The following is an 18204-nucleotide window of genomic DNA, read 5'->3' as shown; positions in this document are numbered from 1 at the left end:
AAAAGATCATTATTATTTTGCTTTATTGTTACTTGTTTATTTGTTTTTAAGGATGGGAGAGACTTCTTTGTATTTAAAGTCTGAAGGGGGAGAGAGCCCCTCTGGAAAGGAAGAGTTCGAAGAGAGTAGAGACGTTTTTCTGCTGAAGCAGGACCTGGAAGGGAGGGATCCAGGGCAGAACCAAAGGATTTGGCCTTGCGTAGGAAAAGAGATACCACACCCTTTCAGATTGGATGTGGGGATAGGTGTAAATGCAGGAGAGTGCATGGATGGGCAGTTTGTATGGCTTTACATTTCTTGAAAAAAGTAAGAGGAGAAATTTTCTTCTGAGAATGAGGGATTTGGAGGTTGCATAGAGGATGGTGAGAATGTCAGAGGTTGGAGGAATCAGGAAGAGGAGCTAAGGCTGGTTAAAGGGTCATCATGCCTCATTAAGGGCTCAGCTATGGGTAGAATCCATGACTTTCTTATGGTATCTATCTGTGCAGTTGTGTGATTATTCTCCTTCAGTGTATGACAGGCATAGTATAGGAGTGGTCATCTAGGGCTGAGCTTTTCCTGAATGGGTACACTGGAAAGGGAGGAGTGTAGAGGACTTCAGAATGTGGAAAATATTGCAAAAAGGGGATAGGAAGAGAGTGGGTATCTGATCAGCACACTTTGTCCCTATACTGGAATTTTTGGTGACCTGTCCACTTCCTTCTCTCAATCTCTGTCTGCTCCCTTCCCTGTGAGTTTTTGCCCTTGATGTGCTGTGTGTAACAGGGGAAATAGTCTTTACAAATTGAGGGCAATCAACAGTATGTGTGCTTGAGGAGCATTATGTACTAAATGCTATGAGAACAGTAAAGAAAGAACAGTGAGCTGCACCAGGGAATTTGGAAAGGTATCACAGAGGTACTATGTGAGCAGAGTTTTGAAGGTGTGCAAGCTTTGGGCTGTGTGTGGTATGGAAGGACCAGGCAGGATTGGTAGAAATGGGGACAGCCTTCCAGACAAAGCCATATTCAAAAAGAGGCACATTGACATGAAAGGACAGAGTAAGTTTGGGAATGGCAGACATTCTGGGCATGGTGAAGGGGTTGAGATGGGTAGATAGGTGGAGGCAGAAGTTTAGGACCAGATTGTCACTATGTGGGTTTTATTCTATAGCCCAAAGAAGGAATTATTGAAGGTTTTTGAATGTTTGTGGTATTCATTTTGATAACAACAGCTAACATTTATTGAAAGGTTCTATTTCACATGCTGTGCTAATAAGCATTTTATGTGTTGTCTGATTTAATCTTATCAAATCCTTACAGTGATCCAGTGAAGTAGGTCTTGTCATTTTTTCCTTTCTAAGGAAATCGAAGCTTAAACAGGTTAGGTAACTGTGATTAAAATCTTACAGCTAGAAAGTAGCTGGGCTAGAATGCAAGTCCAGGTCTATCTAATTCGAAATCCATGCTTTCAAATCTCTCAACCATATTTACATTTTAGGATAAAGGAATAGTATGAGGAGAGTGTGGATTATCCATCCATTCCTGAGGTTGTGGGAGAGAATAGGGGCTGAGGGATGAAGGCTTTCCAGATTGAGGAACAGCATTTGCAAAGTCAAAGGAAGAATGACAGGTCATTGGCAACGTCAAGAGTGGCTACTGTGGAGGAAAGAGAGGTAATCCTCATCTTTGGGATGGGTCAGAGTCTTATTAGAGTTGTGAGCTCAGTCTTGGTGTCCTCCTTTTAAGAGGAATGTGAACAAACTAGATTGTCTTGAGAGGAGCAAGAAAAATGATTCAAAGCAGACAGAGGTAAAGGTGTTGATGACTCATAATTGTGTCTGTGATGGGAAAGGTTGAGAGAGTGTAGGCAGAACTGAAGGCCCCGGTAAGGTTGAAGCCATCTAACCTTCACTGAACACTTACTCTCCGGGGGTAGGCAGGCTTTATAGTGTTACATCTGTTTTAACTCATTTATTCCACACAGTGACTTTCTAAGGTAAGTGCTGTTAATTATTCTCACCAGGGTGAGAAGCTGGAGTGTAAAATAGCTTGCTAAGACCATAGAGCTAGCAAGCGATAGAGTTGGGATTTGCATCCTGCCTCGACCAGGGGGACTGTGGGTTTTCAGGATGGTGTGTGGGTTTGTTCTCTTCTGAATCCTTGCTGCCCGGTTTGACTTGGGCCTGACAAAAGAATCGGGGCTTGTTGCAGTAGAGAAGAAAGCAGTAAAAACAAAGTGCTGATGACTTCCCTAAAAAATGGCTCCCTAGTGGAAGATAAATTTCTACTCTGTTTTTTGAAAGGGGATTGGTCAGAAGAAATTGGGACCTCTTTCTGGGTGGAGCTGGAATGCCAAAGTTGGATATATGAGCCTGTTTTGGAAAGAGTTAAATCTCTAGGGAGTTTAAAAATGATTATCTTATTTTTGCATTTTAGAATGCATTAAATTGTTCTGTGTTCCTTCCCCATGATTTACTTTTAATGGATGTAGGATTCATTAAGCAGCTTTAAGAGGGGGAAAAAAATAAAACACAACTGGATAGAACTTGGGGGCAGTTTTCAAAAATTCTTTGAAAAAATTTCCTCCTCTTATTTTCTGTTCTTATTTTGCTGGTGGTTGAGAAAGTGGTAGCTTCAGGTTACAAGTGTGCTGTACTTGGGGGTAAGTCCCTGAGACCACAGCAGCTGCTATAATTCCTGGGGTATAAGTGTGTCAGGGGGTGGAGGAGGGGGAGTACATGGCATTGTGTTTCAGCTGCCGTAGGCGGACCCACTTGTTTGTACTGCATTTAACCACAAGTCCGTATTTGGAAAAATGCTGGTGTGATCAGGTTTTAGAGTTTTTTACCCAAGCATTTATTCTGTAATTTAATATTGTAAAATGACAAAAAAAAAAAAAAAAAAAAAAGACTACCCCTTGGTTAATGCAGATAGCTGCTCCTTGTTCTTGTTCTTCTGGGCCTGCCTGAGAAGATATTTATCTATTACTACAAGAGCCCTAAAAAACTATAGTGTCTCTGTGTTGCTCACTCAAGTCTATGTGTTCACCCAGATGCATCCCTTTTACATGTTGGGCTTGCTTTAGGTGTTCACGTCGTTCTTTCCTTGGAGATTAAAGTGGATGGCCATGTCCGGGGTTATGTGGGAGAGAAGATCAAGTTGAAATGCACCTTTAAGTCGACTTCATCTGTCACTGACAAACTTACCATCGACTGGACATACCGAACCCCTGGCAGCAGTCGTACAGAATCAGTGAGTGTTTTCCTATTAAGGAGATTTCTTTGAGTCTTCAGTAGTCAACAGCTCTGGAATCCTTCTATTCCAGGTCCCAGGTGTACCTCAGGTCTTCTCATCTTAGAATTGAACATGAGCTTCTATATGAATAGAAGAAGATGAGCTGCTACCCTATGTGGCGTTCATTTGGTCATGTAGGGCTTCTCATTCTTCAGTGTGAGATGTTGTACATAAGCTATGAGGAAAAACATTGTCAGAAATTCAGAGGAAACGTGGCTTACTTTTGTTTCCTCTTTGTTGTTTCCTCTTGCATGTTTTCGAAGCTTGTTTTCAGATTCAAGATACTAAAAAGAGTACCTCCAGGACCGCTGGATAGAAAAATTCTATAGGTCCCAGTCATAGATGTCTTTTTTCATAAAGCTGCTCATTTCCTGTGGTATGAGGTTGTCTCAGTGGGTATATCTATTGGTTTAACTATACTCTGTAGATTTATCTTGGCATCGTCTCCTAGTGTATAAACATCTGCATTGATTTATATTGTTCCCTTTGAAGGAGATGGTGGCACCTCGTGTGGATGACAGATGCTGTTAGTGACAGATGGTCTTGCGGTATTAGAAGCAATATACTTTATATACACATATAAAACACATTTATGGTTTGGATCTCATTGTGGATGTCTAATTGAAGATTGCAATGCTATAAAAAACCCTTTCTCTTTATGCTTCCAGCAGTATCCTCAGTTCAGCATAGGTGCTATCAATAATGTGAATGTTGTAGCTGTATGTTAAAATTGTATTTTTGAAAGCATCCTTAATTCTTTTATCCTGTTTCCTTCATTGGAGACCCTTCTCTCTGATTTTAATATATAAGCTTTGAGTTTTGTTTTAGGACCCATTATCGAATGCCACATAGCTAGGAGTTGGGGAGGGGATTCCAGTGAAGGAAGCTAGGCTGTATTCGTGGTCCCTTTTTCTTTCTCTCTCTTTTAAAGATTTTATGTATTTATTCATGAAAAACACAGAGAGAGAGGCAGAGACATAGGCAGAGGGAGAAGCACGCTCCCCGCAGGAAGCCTGATGTGGGACTTGATCCCACGACTCTGGGATCACAGCCTGAGCTGAACGCAGGCCCTCAACCACTGAGCCACCCAGGTGCCCCTCCCTTTTTCTTTAGACTTAAAATAGTTCACTTTATTTTGAGTGGTCAGAAAACTACGGCTGGCCTTTTTCGACTCTGCCTCATTGGCCAAAAGTAGGACAGAGCAAGCAGTAGGGGATCTTCTTGGGTCAGAAACCTTAACTGCAAGCATCAGTTCTTGTATGGTGCTGTTTTCTATGAGGCTGGTCAGAAACTCAGCAAGCTCACACAAGTTGGGATCAGTGGACCTTTAAAGTCATGAGACATGATGTCATGGTCCAGGTCAAGTCAGTCAGGATCCTGTCACACTAATTGGGTAGCAAGGATATGAGTATCACCAATTTAACTTGGAATTTACAGGTTGGATTAATCTTGAAGATACACACGCATGCCTTGATTTGTCAGTAAGGAGTTCCAAACCCTTTTATATAGATGCTAATAATCCACTGATTATTATTATAGGCATTCATTACCTCCCTCTTTGTTTTTTTTTAAGATTTTATTTTATTTTTAAGATTTTTTTTTTGTTTATTTGAGCAAGAGAGAGTGAGAGAGGAGAGAACAAGCCAGGAGAGGGGAAGAAGGAGAGGGATAAGCAGATTCCCTGCTAATCAGGAAGCCCAATGTGGGACTTGATCCCAGGACCCTGGGATCATGACATAAACCCAAGGCAGACGCTTAACTGACTGAGCCACCCAGGCATCCCTAAGATTTTATTTTAAGTAATCTCTACAGCCAACATGAGGCTTGAATTCAACACCCTGAAATCAAGAGTTGCTGTTCCACCAACTGAGTCAGGCAGGTGCCCCTTATCTCCTTCTTTGGAACATTCATCACACATGTTACTATTTCTTAATATCTGTATTTCCCATTAGACTGTAAAAATCCATGAGATTAGGGACTATGCCTGGTTGGCTCTCACTGAATTTTTTTGCTTAACATAGTGCCCAATATATAGTAAGTGTGCTATAAGTATTCATTGGATGAGTGCATGAAGTGTTAAGTGATTCAGCGTCTTCTCTGGGAAGTTGCTCTTCAAAATTGGGCAATTTGGTGGTTGTAAATGGGGAAGTACCATGTAAACAAAAAAAGAGGAAAGCCTTGAATCTTGCATAAGAGAGAAAGACCATATTGTGTTGTAGTACCTGTCTGCCCTCTACCAGACATAATGAAGTGCTTTTGGTGACAAAGTGTCTGACCATCAATCTGAAGCAGCGCTGTTTTAATTCAACAGACATTCATTGAGTCCTGATCATGCATTTGGCTTGGGGGTTTTATTAATTGCCAAGATAGATAACTTGAGAGAGGCTTGATTATATTATACCTACTTCTGTTTGTTTGAGGAATAAACAAAAACTTCCCCTGCCTACTTATTAGCTGTGTGCCTTTGAGTAACTCACTTAGTTTTTGGCTTTGTTTCCCTTTCTGTAAATTTGGGATAATCATACCTGCCCCGTGTATATAGTTCAGTGTTGTTATGCGGCTCAAGTGAGTAAATCGGTGGGAATCATTTGCAAACCAGAAAGTACCACACAAATAACAGATGCTACTTTAGAATAGGGGTTCTCAGCTTTAGCACTATTGACGTTTTGAGCTGGATAATTCTCTGTTGTGGGAAGCTATCCCATGCAATGTAGGATTTTTATCAGCATCTGTGACCTCTACCCACAAGATGCCAGTAGCACTCTCCCCAACCGCGACAACCACAACTGTCTCCAATAATTGCCAGATGTTTCCTGGAGACCCACATTGGCCCCCGGGTGACAACTACTGCTTTAGGAATTCAGGGAGAATTTAGAAGATCTGAGAGTTAGGATCCTAGGACTCTTTTGTCAGGCCTTTTCCTGATAAGTGTATTAACTTGTCTTTTAACCCATAGGATGGAGGTGAACCAAATATTACAAAGAAAATGTCCAACTGAGAAAATCCATTATACCTTTGTACTTGATTTTGGACCTACTTAGCTTTACATTTTCATTGCATTTTGCAAATTAACTTTTTTGTTGTTGTTGTTATGGTGTTGCTTTCTTAGATTTTCCATTATCAGTCCTTCCAGTACCCAACCACAGCAGGCACATTTCGGGATCGAATTTCCTGGGTTGGAGATGTATACAAAGGGGATGCATCTATAAGCATAAGCAACCCTACTATAAAGGACAATGGGACATTCAGCTGTGCTGTGAAGAATCCCCCAGATGTGCACCATAATATTCCCGTGACAGAGCTAACAGTGACAGAAAGGGGTAAGCCAACTGCCACCAGCCTTCTTCTGCCAGGCTCTGTGACTTCCATGGTGCTTACTGTAGAAGTTAGGGACAAGCAAAACCACCTACTGTCTTTATAAGCCAGTCAGTCAGTGGAACAGTCTGCCATCCTGAATTATCTATTAGGATGAATTTCTTTTCTTTCTTTTCTTTTCTTTTTTTTAATATTTTATTTATTAATTTGACAGAGAGTGAGAGCACATGTGAGCACAAGCAGGGAGAGTGGGAGGGGGAAGAAACAGATTCCCCACTGAGCAGGGAGCCTGATGCAGAGCTCCATCCCAGGACCCTGGGATCATGACTTGAGCTGAAGGGAGCCACCCAACAGACTGAGCCACCCAGGCATCCTAGGATGAATTTCTTAATCTTTATTTTGCAAACTGAAGTTGTTTTTCAAATGCTGTTATAGTTTCCCCATTATGTATTTTTTATTTTAACCTCAGGTGACCAGAGGTCTTGTGAAATGCATGGCAAACCTGAGTCAATGGAGGCTTGTTATCAGTATGAAATAGAAGCCATTTGATTTCCCTAATCTGTTCATATCCTCAGTTATGAGGCCATGATCTTGCCTGTGTGTTGAAAGAGTGCCCCCTCTAATGATGGGAAGCAGCACATTTCTGTTACAAAGGGCAGCATTTTCCTTTTAGTGTGAAAGTGCAGGAAAGTAGGTTAAGGACGCACCTTTTTTTCTACATTATTCCTGGGTGAATACTGAGTGGTCATTCTAATCCTCTGTTGGATTTGAACCAAAGATGTAGAGATACAGAACTGCATTATGGTTTGTTATAGATGCTTTATCTCCCAGGTCTTTCTCAAGTTTACCTGTCTGTCTTTTTTTCCCTGTTTCTTTCTGCCTCCCTTCCCATTCCCTCTCTCTTTCTTTTTTTGAGACGGTAACTCAAGATTTCAAAGATATAGGCACATTCATGCTGCAGGCTGTGTAGAAACTAGTATTGTTTTTTTGGAAGACAGTTCGGTAATATGAATCTGAAGCCTTAAAAGTGTATGCCTTTCAACCCAGGAATCCCATTTTAAATCTTATCTTAAGGAAATAGAGGTAAATATGAGGATTTATGTACAAAGATGATCATCATAATGTAGCTTGTAGAAAGGAATTGGGAACAGCTTGAATGCCCAGCATTGGTTCAGCAAATTATTCAGTGTAGTAGAATACTGCGCAGCCATGAAAAAGTAACACTGGGAAGGAATTTTTAATGACATGGGAAAAATTTATCATATATTACATTTAAAAAAAGGAGTTTAGAAGTAGTCTGTAAAATATGATTCAAAGTTCTAAAAATAAACACTCTCCTATCTGCAGACCCATACCCACATAACTCCGAGAAGGAACGCTGAATGGGTAGATACCAATGTGTCAATCCTATGTAGTGGCATTATGGCTACATTTTTGCTTTTCCTTGTAATTTCATGTACTTTCCACCTCTTCTACAATGAATTAATGCTTGTTGTTATCAGAAGAGATACAAATGCAAAAGTAAAATCTAGTTATGTCAAAGGAGGCCCTTTTGCACCTTGTCTGTCCCTCTCACCTTCCTTTTTTCTTCCTCTAGGTTTTGGCACCATGCTCTCCTCTGTGGCCCTCCTCTCCATCCTTGTCTTCCTCCCCTCAGCTGTGGTGGTGGTTCTGCTGCTGGTGAGGATGGCGAGGAAGTCGGCAGGGCTGAAGAAGAGGAGCAAGTCTGGCTATAAGAAGTCATCCATTGAAGTTTCAGATGAGTAAGTCCAGCTGGAGCCCTGAGCAGTTAACTCCTTTTCTCTGCAGAGCCCTGCTTTGTGGATAGTCCCCAGAGCCCTTGAGTCCACCCCTTTCCTTTTTCCCAGGCCAAGTTTAGTTCTGCCAAGGAGTATTAGAAGGAAGGTTGGAAGTGAAGCTAGTGGATATTAATTTGGAGAGAGAGATGGAGCAGTGAATATGGGGTCCTAGTCTCTGCTTTGAAAATCAGATTGTACTATGCTATGGTTCTACATATAAATTCTGAAGTGGTGAGGGTGCCTGTGTGGCTCTGTTGGTTAAGCATCTGACTCTTGACTTCGGCTCAGATCATGATCTCAGGGTCATGAGATCAAACCCTGCATCAGGTGTTGTGCTGGGCTTGGAGCCTGCTTAAGATTCTTTCTTTCCCTCTCTCTCTGCCTCTCCTCTCTTGCTCATTTTCTCCCCCTCTCTAATAAGTAAGTAAGTAAATAAATAAATTCTGGAATGAATATCACAATCCTTAAAAATTAACAGGAAATTCCAACAAGTCAGTTATTTTTCCCTTCTCATTTTGGCACCAAGCTGATGTGTCCCAACAGAAAATGCCTAAGCAATAGGAAGGCTTTAAGGATAGCCTTGGACAGCAAAACCATTTTAAATAAGAAAGATCTGTTCTTGGTCAGCAGGTGCTCTGAGAGGCTAATTGGACTGTGATTATCGAAGGCATTTATGAAACATCATGTTGCCAGTGAGCAGGCATGATCCAGTATTTTCCCTAAGAATAAATCTACTAAAAACAGATGACAGGAACACCTGGGTGGCTCAGCAGTTGAGTGTCTGCCTTTGGCTCAGGGCATGATCTCGGGTTCTGGGATCGAGTTCCGCATCGGGCTCCTTGAGGGGAGCCTGCTTCTCCCTCTGCCTGTGTTTCTGCCTCTCTCTGTGTCTCTCTCATGAAAACAAAAAACAAAACAAAACAAAAAAAACCCAAAACACAAATCTTAAAAAAAAAAACCCACAGAAAACAGGTGACTAAAGTCTGCCTAAAACCTCTTTTGATTCTTCATTGTCTATATCGGAGGTTCTTAACCTTAAGACTTCCTTAAGGAACCTTAAGACTTAAGGAAGTCTTCCTTGGGGAAGTCTAAAATTTTATTTGTCTGTGCATGTGTGTGTGCATGCACATGCTCATGTGTACATGTGTTTATTTGATTGGAGAGAGAGTGCCCTTTGTGGGGATCTTTGGTCCCCTGAAAAAGGTAAAGAGCTCTTGGTAGAAATACTAAGAAGTCTATTTCTTCTTCTTTTTAAAAAAGATTTTATTTATTTATTTATTTGAGAGAATGACTGCCTGAGACAGAGAGAGGAAGAGAGGGCACGAGCAGGGGAAGGGCAGAGGCAGAAGGAAAAGCAGGCTTTCTGCTGAGCAGGGAGCCCGACGTGGGAGTAGATCCCAGGACCCCAAAATCATGACCTGAGCCGAAGGCACTTAACCAACTGAGCCACCCAGGCGCCCTGAGGTGTCTATTTCTAAGCATGCTCTAACAAGATTCCTTATGATCCAAACTTCAGGCCCATTGTTTCCTGACATTTCACCTGGTTCACTCCAAATGCCAGCTTACACAGCTTATTTTCTTCTCTAAATAAGCTGCATTCACTCAGGTCTTTCTTCTTTTTACCCCCCTGCATGCTTTTCTCTGACTTGGAATCCTCTCCTTCCCTCCCTGTTTGCCTAGAAAACACTTCCTGATCCTCCCTGACCCAGTTGAAATATCTTCTTCTCTGGAATCTCCCTGGAATCCACCTAGGAGAACAGGCTACTCCCCCGTCTTTGCTGCCACAGCAGTTTGACCTTAAGCTTATTAAAACATTTTATTATGTTGTATCATAACGTACTTGTTAGGTTTCAACAGGTTTCTCACACCCTGGAGGTTGTGAACTCTTCAAAGGAGCAGTGTTTTATTTGTGTCTTGATCCCCAGCCCAAGAGGATGGCTCAGGCATGGTTGGTGCTCAGTACATTTCTAAATGAATGATTGGGACCAGCTTCTATTATTGGGCACTTCCTATGTGTCAGGCCCTGTGGTACGTGTTTTACATGCGGTTATTTTTTATCCCAGAGTGTAAGTAACCTGCCTACTCACACTTCTTGTAAGTGGTAGAACTGGAATTTAAAATGATACCTGTCTGACTTCAACAGCTGTGCCCTTAAGTGCTCTACTGTACCAAGGACAATAATTGTTCAGATTTGGTTTTCTTCTTTTTCTCCAGCACTGACCAAGAGGAGGGGGATGATTGCATGGCGAGGCTCTGCGTCCGTTGTGCTGAGTGCCTGGTAAGCCCATGCCATTTCTTTGTTTACTACTCATGTTCCATTTTCCTGCTTACTTAAGGGGATCCTTTGCCCTCAGAGGCAGCAGAGGATATGCAGTTAAGGTCCAAAGTAGGGTATGAACCAAGGTCTTTCCCCAAAGTATTTTGGTCTCAAGGAGCCCCTACCAATTCTAACCATTATTTTGGTTTCACTCATGAGCATAGAGTGGTGTCCTTAGGTTAGGGAAGGGGACCACGTCTCTGCCTACTGACAGAGAGCACCCTGAGAGAGGAGTGGCCCATGCCACTAACGTCACACTAGGAGACTTTGGGTGCCTGGACTCAGAATCCTGAACTGAACTTTCCTGCTCTGCTTCAGTTTTTTTGTTTTTCCCAGGGAATTGGAGTGATATAACCTTTTAGGTGACTTGTGGCTTTATCGATAAAAAATACCCATGTTGGAGGAATGCTTGGGTGGCTCCCAAGTGTCTGACTCTTGATCTTAGCTCAGATCTTGATCTCAGGGTTTTGAGTTCAAGCCATGTGTTGGGCTCCATGCTGGGCATGGAGCCTACTTAAAAAAATAAAATAAATAAAATAAAATAAAATAAAATAAAATAAAATAAAATAAAATAAAATAATAAAATAAAATAAATAAAATAAAATAAAATAAAATAAATAAAATAAAATAAAAAAAATAGAAATACCCATGTTTGAAGGCCTGAGTGTTGATTTAAATTTTCAAAGCTGTCATCCCTCCATTTTTTTTTTTAAAGCTCTTGCTGTGATTGGTAGGCTTGCGTGGTTGTCCCAGCGTCCTGGGAGGAAAGAGCCTCTGATGTGGTGAAGTTGGAAACAGGTCAAAAGCAACTTATGATCTAATATGAAACATACCTGTCATTTGCAGGGTTTAAACTTGAGTTCTCTTTGTACTTATGGCCAAGCTCAGTACTTAGCCAGATGACCATAGCCCAACTATTCACTGCAGTGTTCTTTGTTTCTCTCTCTTTCAAGCTTGAATATAATATGTAAGATGAGGGGAAAGTTGAAGAGGATCTAGCAATAACCCTTCAGGGTTTGAATATTCTAGTAATACAAAATAAGTTAGTATCCATGATTATTATCCACATTTCAGATATTTTTTAAAAAAAGATTGCTTGGGCAGCCTGGGTGGCTCAGCGGTTTAGCGCTGCCTTTGGCCTAGGGCGTGATCCTGGGGTTCCGGGATTGAGTCCCACGTTGGGCTCCCTACATGGAGCCTGCTTCTCCCTCTGCCTGTGTCTCTGCCTCTCTCTCTCTGTCTCTCATGAATAAATAAATAAAATCTTAAAAAAAAAAGATTGCATTTATTTATTTGAGAGAGAGAGGTAGTGAGAGAGAGCAGAGGGCAGAGGGAGAGAGTGAAGCAGGTCCCCACTGAGCAGGGAGCCTGACGTGGGACTCGATGCTTAACGGACCACCCAGGTGCCCCCACATTTCAGATATTAATTCATTCAGTAGTTTTTACTGAGTATCTGTTATGTATCAGATATGATTTTGGGTACTTAGGAAACCGGAGTGAACAATAGTGACAAAAATCTCTGCCCTCAAATAACTCACATTCTTTTCCATGTGTAGAAAACTCTCATTCGGGATCCCTGGGTGGCGCAGCGGTTTAGCGCCTGCCTTTGGCCCAGGGCGCGATCCTGGAGACCCGGGATCAAATCCCACATCAGGCTCCTGGTGCATGGAGCCTGCTTCTCCCTCTGCCTATGTCTCTGCCTCTCTCTCTCTCTGTGTGACTATCATAAATAAATTAAAAATAAAACTTAAAAAGAAAGAAAACTCTCATTCTTCAAGACACAACTGAAACGTCACCTTCCCTTAAATTGTGGGTACAAATAATAACTAACTAAATCTTTAAAAAATAAGCAAAACATAGAATATACCAGGTGGTACTTAATGCAGTAGGAAAAATAAGATAGGCAAGGGAGATGGGATGGTTGGATAGAGGGTGAGTGGGGACACCCTCATTGAAACAATATTTGAGCAAACACCTAAAAGAAGTAGATAAGCAGCCATATAGCTGTTGTGCAGGAACATTCCAGATAGAGGAAATGGTAGGTGGAAAGACCTTGTGGAGGGGAACACATTTCAGGGACAGCAAGTTCTAGGGACAGCAAGGAGACCAGTGTGGCAGGAATGAAGTGAGCAAGGTGAAGAATAGCATTTGTTGATATCAGAGAGACAATGTCACATCTTAGAAACTATAAGTGATTGGAATAATCTGGGCTTTTATTCTTTTTTTTTTTTTTTTGGCTTTTATTCTTAAAGAAATGGAACATGCTGGAGGTTTTTTTTTTAATTTTTATTTATTTATGATAGTCACAGAGAGAGAGAGAGAGAGAGAGGCAGAGACACAGGCAGAGGGAGAAGCAGGCTCCATGCACCAGGAGCCCGATGTGGGATTCGATTCCGGGTCTCTGGGATCGCGCCCTGGGCCAAAGGCAGGCGCCAAACCGCTGCACCACCCAGGGATCCCGCTGGAGGTTTTTAAGAAGAGAAGCACTACTTATTTCCAAAGGCTTACTCTGGCTTCTGTGTTGAGAATAGGTGATATCACGGTCAAGGGATCATGAGAGTCAGAAAACTCAATTAGGAGACCTTAGCAATAATGCAGGTGAGAGAAGGTGGTACTAGTTTGAGCCAGGGTGGTAAGGAGTGGTCGTATTCTGATTCCAATTGGAAGGTAAAGCCTGAAGGATTTATGGATGGGTTTCACGTATCTGTGAAAGAATGAGAGGAGTCAGGGATAATTCATGATTCTTGATTTGAGCAACTGGTGGAATTGATAGCATAGGTGGAAGAGATATAGACTAGAGCCCCAGAGCTCTGAAAGGTTGGCAGTTTGGAAGAGGAAGGGGGAATTGGGAAAGGAGGCTGAGAAGGAACGTCCAGTGAGGTAAGAGAAAGCCAAGGGGGTTTGCCATCCTGGGAGCCAAGTGAAGAATGTGTTTCAAGGAAAAGAAAGTGATTAACCGTGTCAGTTGCTGCTGAGTCAGGTCAAGTAAAATGAGAGCGGAGGGTTGATTATTGGCTGATCTGGTGACGTGGAGGTCATTGGTGACCTTAGCACAAGCAGCTTCGGGAGAATAGTGGGGAAGATGGGAGTAAGGTCGAGAAAGAACGAGAAGAGAGACATGGGTGACAGTGGGTGTAAACAGCTCTCGCCAGGAGTTTTGCTGTGAAGAGATGCAGAGAAATAGAGCAATAGGTAGGTGGGGGATGTGTGTCAAGAGTTACTTTCTGTTTAAGATGAGAGAGATTATAGCACATTTATAGGCTGATGGGCATGATTCAGTAGAAAAGGGAAAAATGATGCTGCAGGAGGGAGAAGGGGAAGTTGCTGACATAGCTCCAGGATGTGATGCACAACAGGAATGTTGATCTTGGAGAAAGGCAGGGAGAGGGTATCCATAAGACGAGTAGGGAAGGCCACGCAGATGAGCCCAGATGCATGTAAGTATGGCAACAGGAGCTCAGAGTTTCCTTGCTGGCTACTCTATCCTGAGTGTGGGAGACAGCAAAGTGATTAGCTAAGAAGGAAGTGAGGAAGAGGTGCTGGGGGTTTGAGAAGAGAGAGGAAGGTTGGGAACAGTCATCCAGGAGAATAGAAGAATGAATGGGCCAGAGAAATGTGGCGTGCCAGGTAGTACTAATGGGCCACTTGCGGGGAGGAGTAATGAATCCAAGTTTAAATGATAAAAATAAGAATCATGGTAATAGTAGCTAATCTTTTTTTTTTTTTTTAAGATTTTATTTATTTATTCATGGGAGACACACAGAGAGGCAGAGACAGGCAGAGGGAGAAGCAGGCTCCATGCAGGGAGCCTGATGTGGGACTTGATCCTTGGTCTCCAGGATCACGCCCTGGGCCAAAGGTGGTGCTAAACCGCTGAGCCACCCAGGCGTCCCAATAGTAGCTAATCTTGAATGAATGTTTGCAAAGTGCTGGGCACAATGGGAAGTGATTTCCATACATCATCCCATTCAGTTCTTGTAGACTTTCTGTGAGGTGTCTGTATTTTTATTACCCTCCATTTTACAGATAAGGAAACTGAGGCTGAGAGACGTTTAATAACTTTACTCAAGGTCGTGCAGCCAGCAGGGGGTGGAGTTGGCATTAGAACTCAGAGAAACTGAGAAACCCAGACTCCGAGGTATGGTCCTGCATGTTCTGCTGCAGACAGGTGCCTTTTCATGTGTGTTGAGGTTTTTAAAAAATATCCGTCATGGAAAAGGGAACTGTTAGGGTTTCAAAGCAGAAATCAGTCCAAAAGACAACCAGTGTATGGAGGTCCTGTGATGCTTCATGGGAAAGCAGGTGTGCTGAGTCAGTGCCATTTCCCTGGGACTGACCCCTTGTGCTGAGTTCCACCTGAGGGGTCATAGCACGAAGTCTTCGTCTAAAGTCTGACAGTGGCATTCTACTTCATATAAACCACCACAACTGCTGTTCTTTCCCTCCAGGATTCAGACTATGAAGAGACATATTGATGAAGTCTTCACAGTATAAGAAGAGTCACCTGCTAGCAGACAATGTCCCATCCCACCGACAGCTAAAGCGCCTGCGAGAAGTAGGAGCTGGCTTGGATGGCAGTGCTGGAGGATTCTGGAAGTCATCAGTAGAGACTTCAGGAACCATTTATTTATTGAAGAAATGTTCTTTTTATATTTATAAACTATTCAAGAACCCTCAGAAGAAACTCAAAACTATCCCTTTGAATAACTTATGTGCTAGTTGAATGAAGGAGTTCTTTTCCTGAATAGAAAGATACTTTTTGACTCCCCTTTGCTCTTGAATGTATTACATGTTTTCTTCCAGTTATTTGGGGGAGAATCTGAAATGTTGGCCACACTGCTGATGCCAGAATATTTTGAAAATATGAAATGGAGCTCGTATGTTCCTGACATGCTACCAGATGAAATGTTTGTTTGGGATAAATATCTTTTGATATTTGCTCCGTGAAGGTTTTCAGCTTGAATCAGCAAAGAGCAAATTCTCACTGGTTTTGTGACACAATGTAACTTGGAACTCTAATTTCTGTAGAGTTGGTAGGGCCTGGAGTCCATGGTTTGCCTTGACTGGGTTTTTAAAGTATTAAAGTGCCATCAATTTATAATTAAGGAAAGGAATGGTGACCTAGAGGGATTCCTTTCTTTTGTCTTGTGAGGATTTAGGTTTGTTACTTTACTTCCTTATAGCTGACTGATTAGTGATTTCCTTCTTGACGTCCCAGATCAGAGGCAAGAAAAACTCTTTGAAAGACTTATTGGCGAAGGTAAAGAGTATTTTCAGTTCTTTGCAAGGAAATACTTTTTTTTTTTTTTAAACAAATGCCACTTGAGTTCAAATGTTGGATTGACTTTAATGAAGCTTCTATTTATAGGAAATAATCTTTTTGACCTGTCTCATTCTTCAGAACTTCTTTGTGTTCTAAAAGGTGCCAAATACGAGTGAACTGAGTATTTACAAACGTTTTTTGCATAATATTTGACTTAAGGAAGTGAGGTGGTACATAACCTCTACTTCTCATTTCTCTCCTCCGATACTTATATTAACTTCCTCCATTTTCCCACAGCAACCTATTCCAAATTTTAATTTACATGGGATTTTCTATAAGCCATTAAGAAATATGTGTGACATGCCCAGAAGGATTGACAGTGTAGTCCTCTGTAAAAGAGTGATAGAGTTTACTTCTCAATTACGAGAGACAAAAATTACTCTCTCCTCCCATCTTTGTTTTTTCAACAGGATAGTCTGAGATTCTCCATTAGGTGGCTCAGAAGGTTTCCGTACCAAAGCATAATACACTGTATACGTTATACAAAAAAATCACTTTGCCGAGATTTATTTTTTAAAATTTGGGTTATGAGTTCTGGAAGTCATCAGTAAAGACTTTAAGAAATACAGTATAGGTTTGGCCTGGCTTCTTTTGTTAATCTAGTCCGTACATTAGAGAAAAATCTGTTTCATTAAGAGACATTATACCTTTTCTTTGGTCACGTAAGGAAGTAGAAGAGGAAAAGACACATTGACTGTTCATTTCCAGTGGTTAACCCTCAGAGTCTTGAGCTACTTGGGCTTGTCTGGGGCCAGTCTAGTGAGACCGTCTGACACCTCAGCAGAGAGGGGAAAACATGTTTGAGCAACGTGAGTCAATACTTTGGGCTCTAGAAGATTTAAAGATAGAGATCTAATTGTGAGACAGACTTCTCATGGGTCCTCATTTCTCTGAGAAAGAGATGATGCTACAGGAACCCAGCTAAAACCACATTTCATGAATTGAGGAACTGTTTTTTATCTGGGTTTTCTTGTAATTTCCTTTCAGGCATGTTATGAGGATCAATCCAGTGTAGTATGTTTGTCACTGTAGGTAGATGGTGCTGTGTGGATACTCGGTCATGTTATTTGTATGTTTGATCATGATTCAAACAAGTGCCCTTCTTAAGTGACTGAATAGTAGCATCCTTCATAAGAGTAAGCTGATCATTTAGTCTGCTCCATTGGTTTATGGTCACATCAGTCATAAGGCTGCTGTCAGTGACCTTGGCCAGCTCTCATACTGAGTCTGGATTACAGCTTGCTTTCTCTCTCTCTCTCTCTCTCTCTCTTCCTCTTTCTTTCTTTTTTCTTTCTCTCTCTCTTTCCTTCTTTCTCTCTCTTCCTCTTTCTCTCTTCCTCTCTCTTCTTTCTTTCTTTTCTTTTTCTTTTTCTTTTTTTCTTCTCTTTCTCTTTCTCCCCTCCCATCTCCCCAAAGGAGCAAAAATCAGTGTTTGGATACCTGCCTTCTTTAAGGATGGAAGGAAGAGATTTTTTTTTAAACTTACTCTTTTAATATTTTCTCAAGTGCTATTCTCTTTTTCTTTTTGCTGCTTTCTATGCAGAACGCACTGTATGAAGACCAGTCTGGTCTAGAAAGGAAATTTAATTCTGAAAACTTCAGAAGGGGCAAAAAGCCTTTCAGAATTTTTCTTTGGCTGCTGAAGACTTTCCTCATGGTTACATTACCTTATAAATTTTGCGCATTGAGCTCTTAATTCTGTCACCAAATGTGAATTTGTAAAATGCTTTGTGTTTCCGATGTGGCCAGTTACCCCAGGCTTCTTGGAGAATATCTTAGTTTTCTGCAGCTCCCAAACCGTGCACTGGTGCTTCAAGAGGGAATGTTGTATGCTGCTGTGTAAAACAAATGTTGGACGCCAAATCCTTGAATCTGAATGTTCCGTCGTGTCACTCCGTTATAGTTCCAAAAGAGAGCCATAAGAAGACCCGTAGGGAGTGGACCAAGGCTGTCATTTAACTGCTCAGCTGGAAACTTTGCTGCCGGAAGAGGCAGTTCCATTCCTTTGGCTCCTGTGTTGGACTGTTGGACTGTTTACAGCTGCATTTCACTGCGTTTTTTTGTTTTCGTTTTTTTGTAGGAGCATGTGCACTGTTGGGCCATGTGCACAGATGTCATAACTCTTGAGATCTTTACTACATCACAATTAATAAACTGCTTTGCACTTTCTGGCTA

General features: G+C 41.7%; 1 protein-coding gene across 1 annotated transcript in view; it reads left to right on the top strand.

The window, feature by feature from the left end:
* Positions 1 to 18204, top strand: part of MPZL3 (myelin protein zero like 3) — a 24257-nt gene extending 6053 nt beyond the window's left edge. The window contains exons 2-6 of the mRNA XM_072822217.1: positions 3067 to 3233; positions 6385 to 6595; positions 8188 to 8353; positions 10604 to 10667; positions 15155 to 18204. Coding sequence (XP_072678318.1) covers positions 3067 to 3233; positions 6385 to 6595; positions 8188 to 8353; positions 10604 to 10667; positions 15155 to 15181 — 635 coding nt within the window. The 3' untranslated portion in view covers positions 15182 to 18204. The remainder of the gene's footprint in view (positions 1 to 3066; positions 3234 to 6384; positions 6596 to 8187; positions 8354 to 10603; positions 10668 to 15154) is intronic.

The sequence above is a fragment of the Canis lupus genome, chromosome 3 (assembly GCF_048164855.1).
Source record: "Canis lupus baileyi chromosome 3, mCanLup2.hap1, whole genome shotgun sequence".
In the NCBI taxonomy this organism is placed as follows: domain Eukaryota; kingdom Metazoa; phylum Chordata; class Mammalia; order Carnivora; family Canidae; genus Canis; species Canis lupus.
Note: the sequence above shows the minus strand (reverse complement) of the source record. Positions and strands in the feature narration are given on the sequence as shown.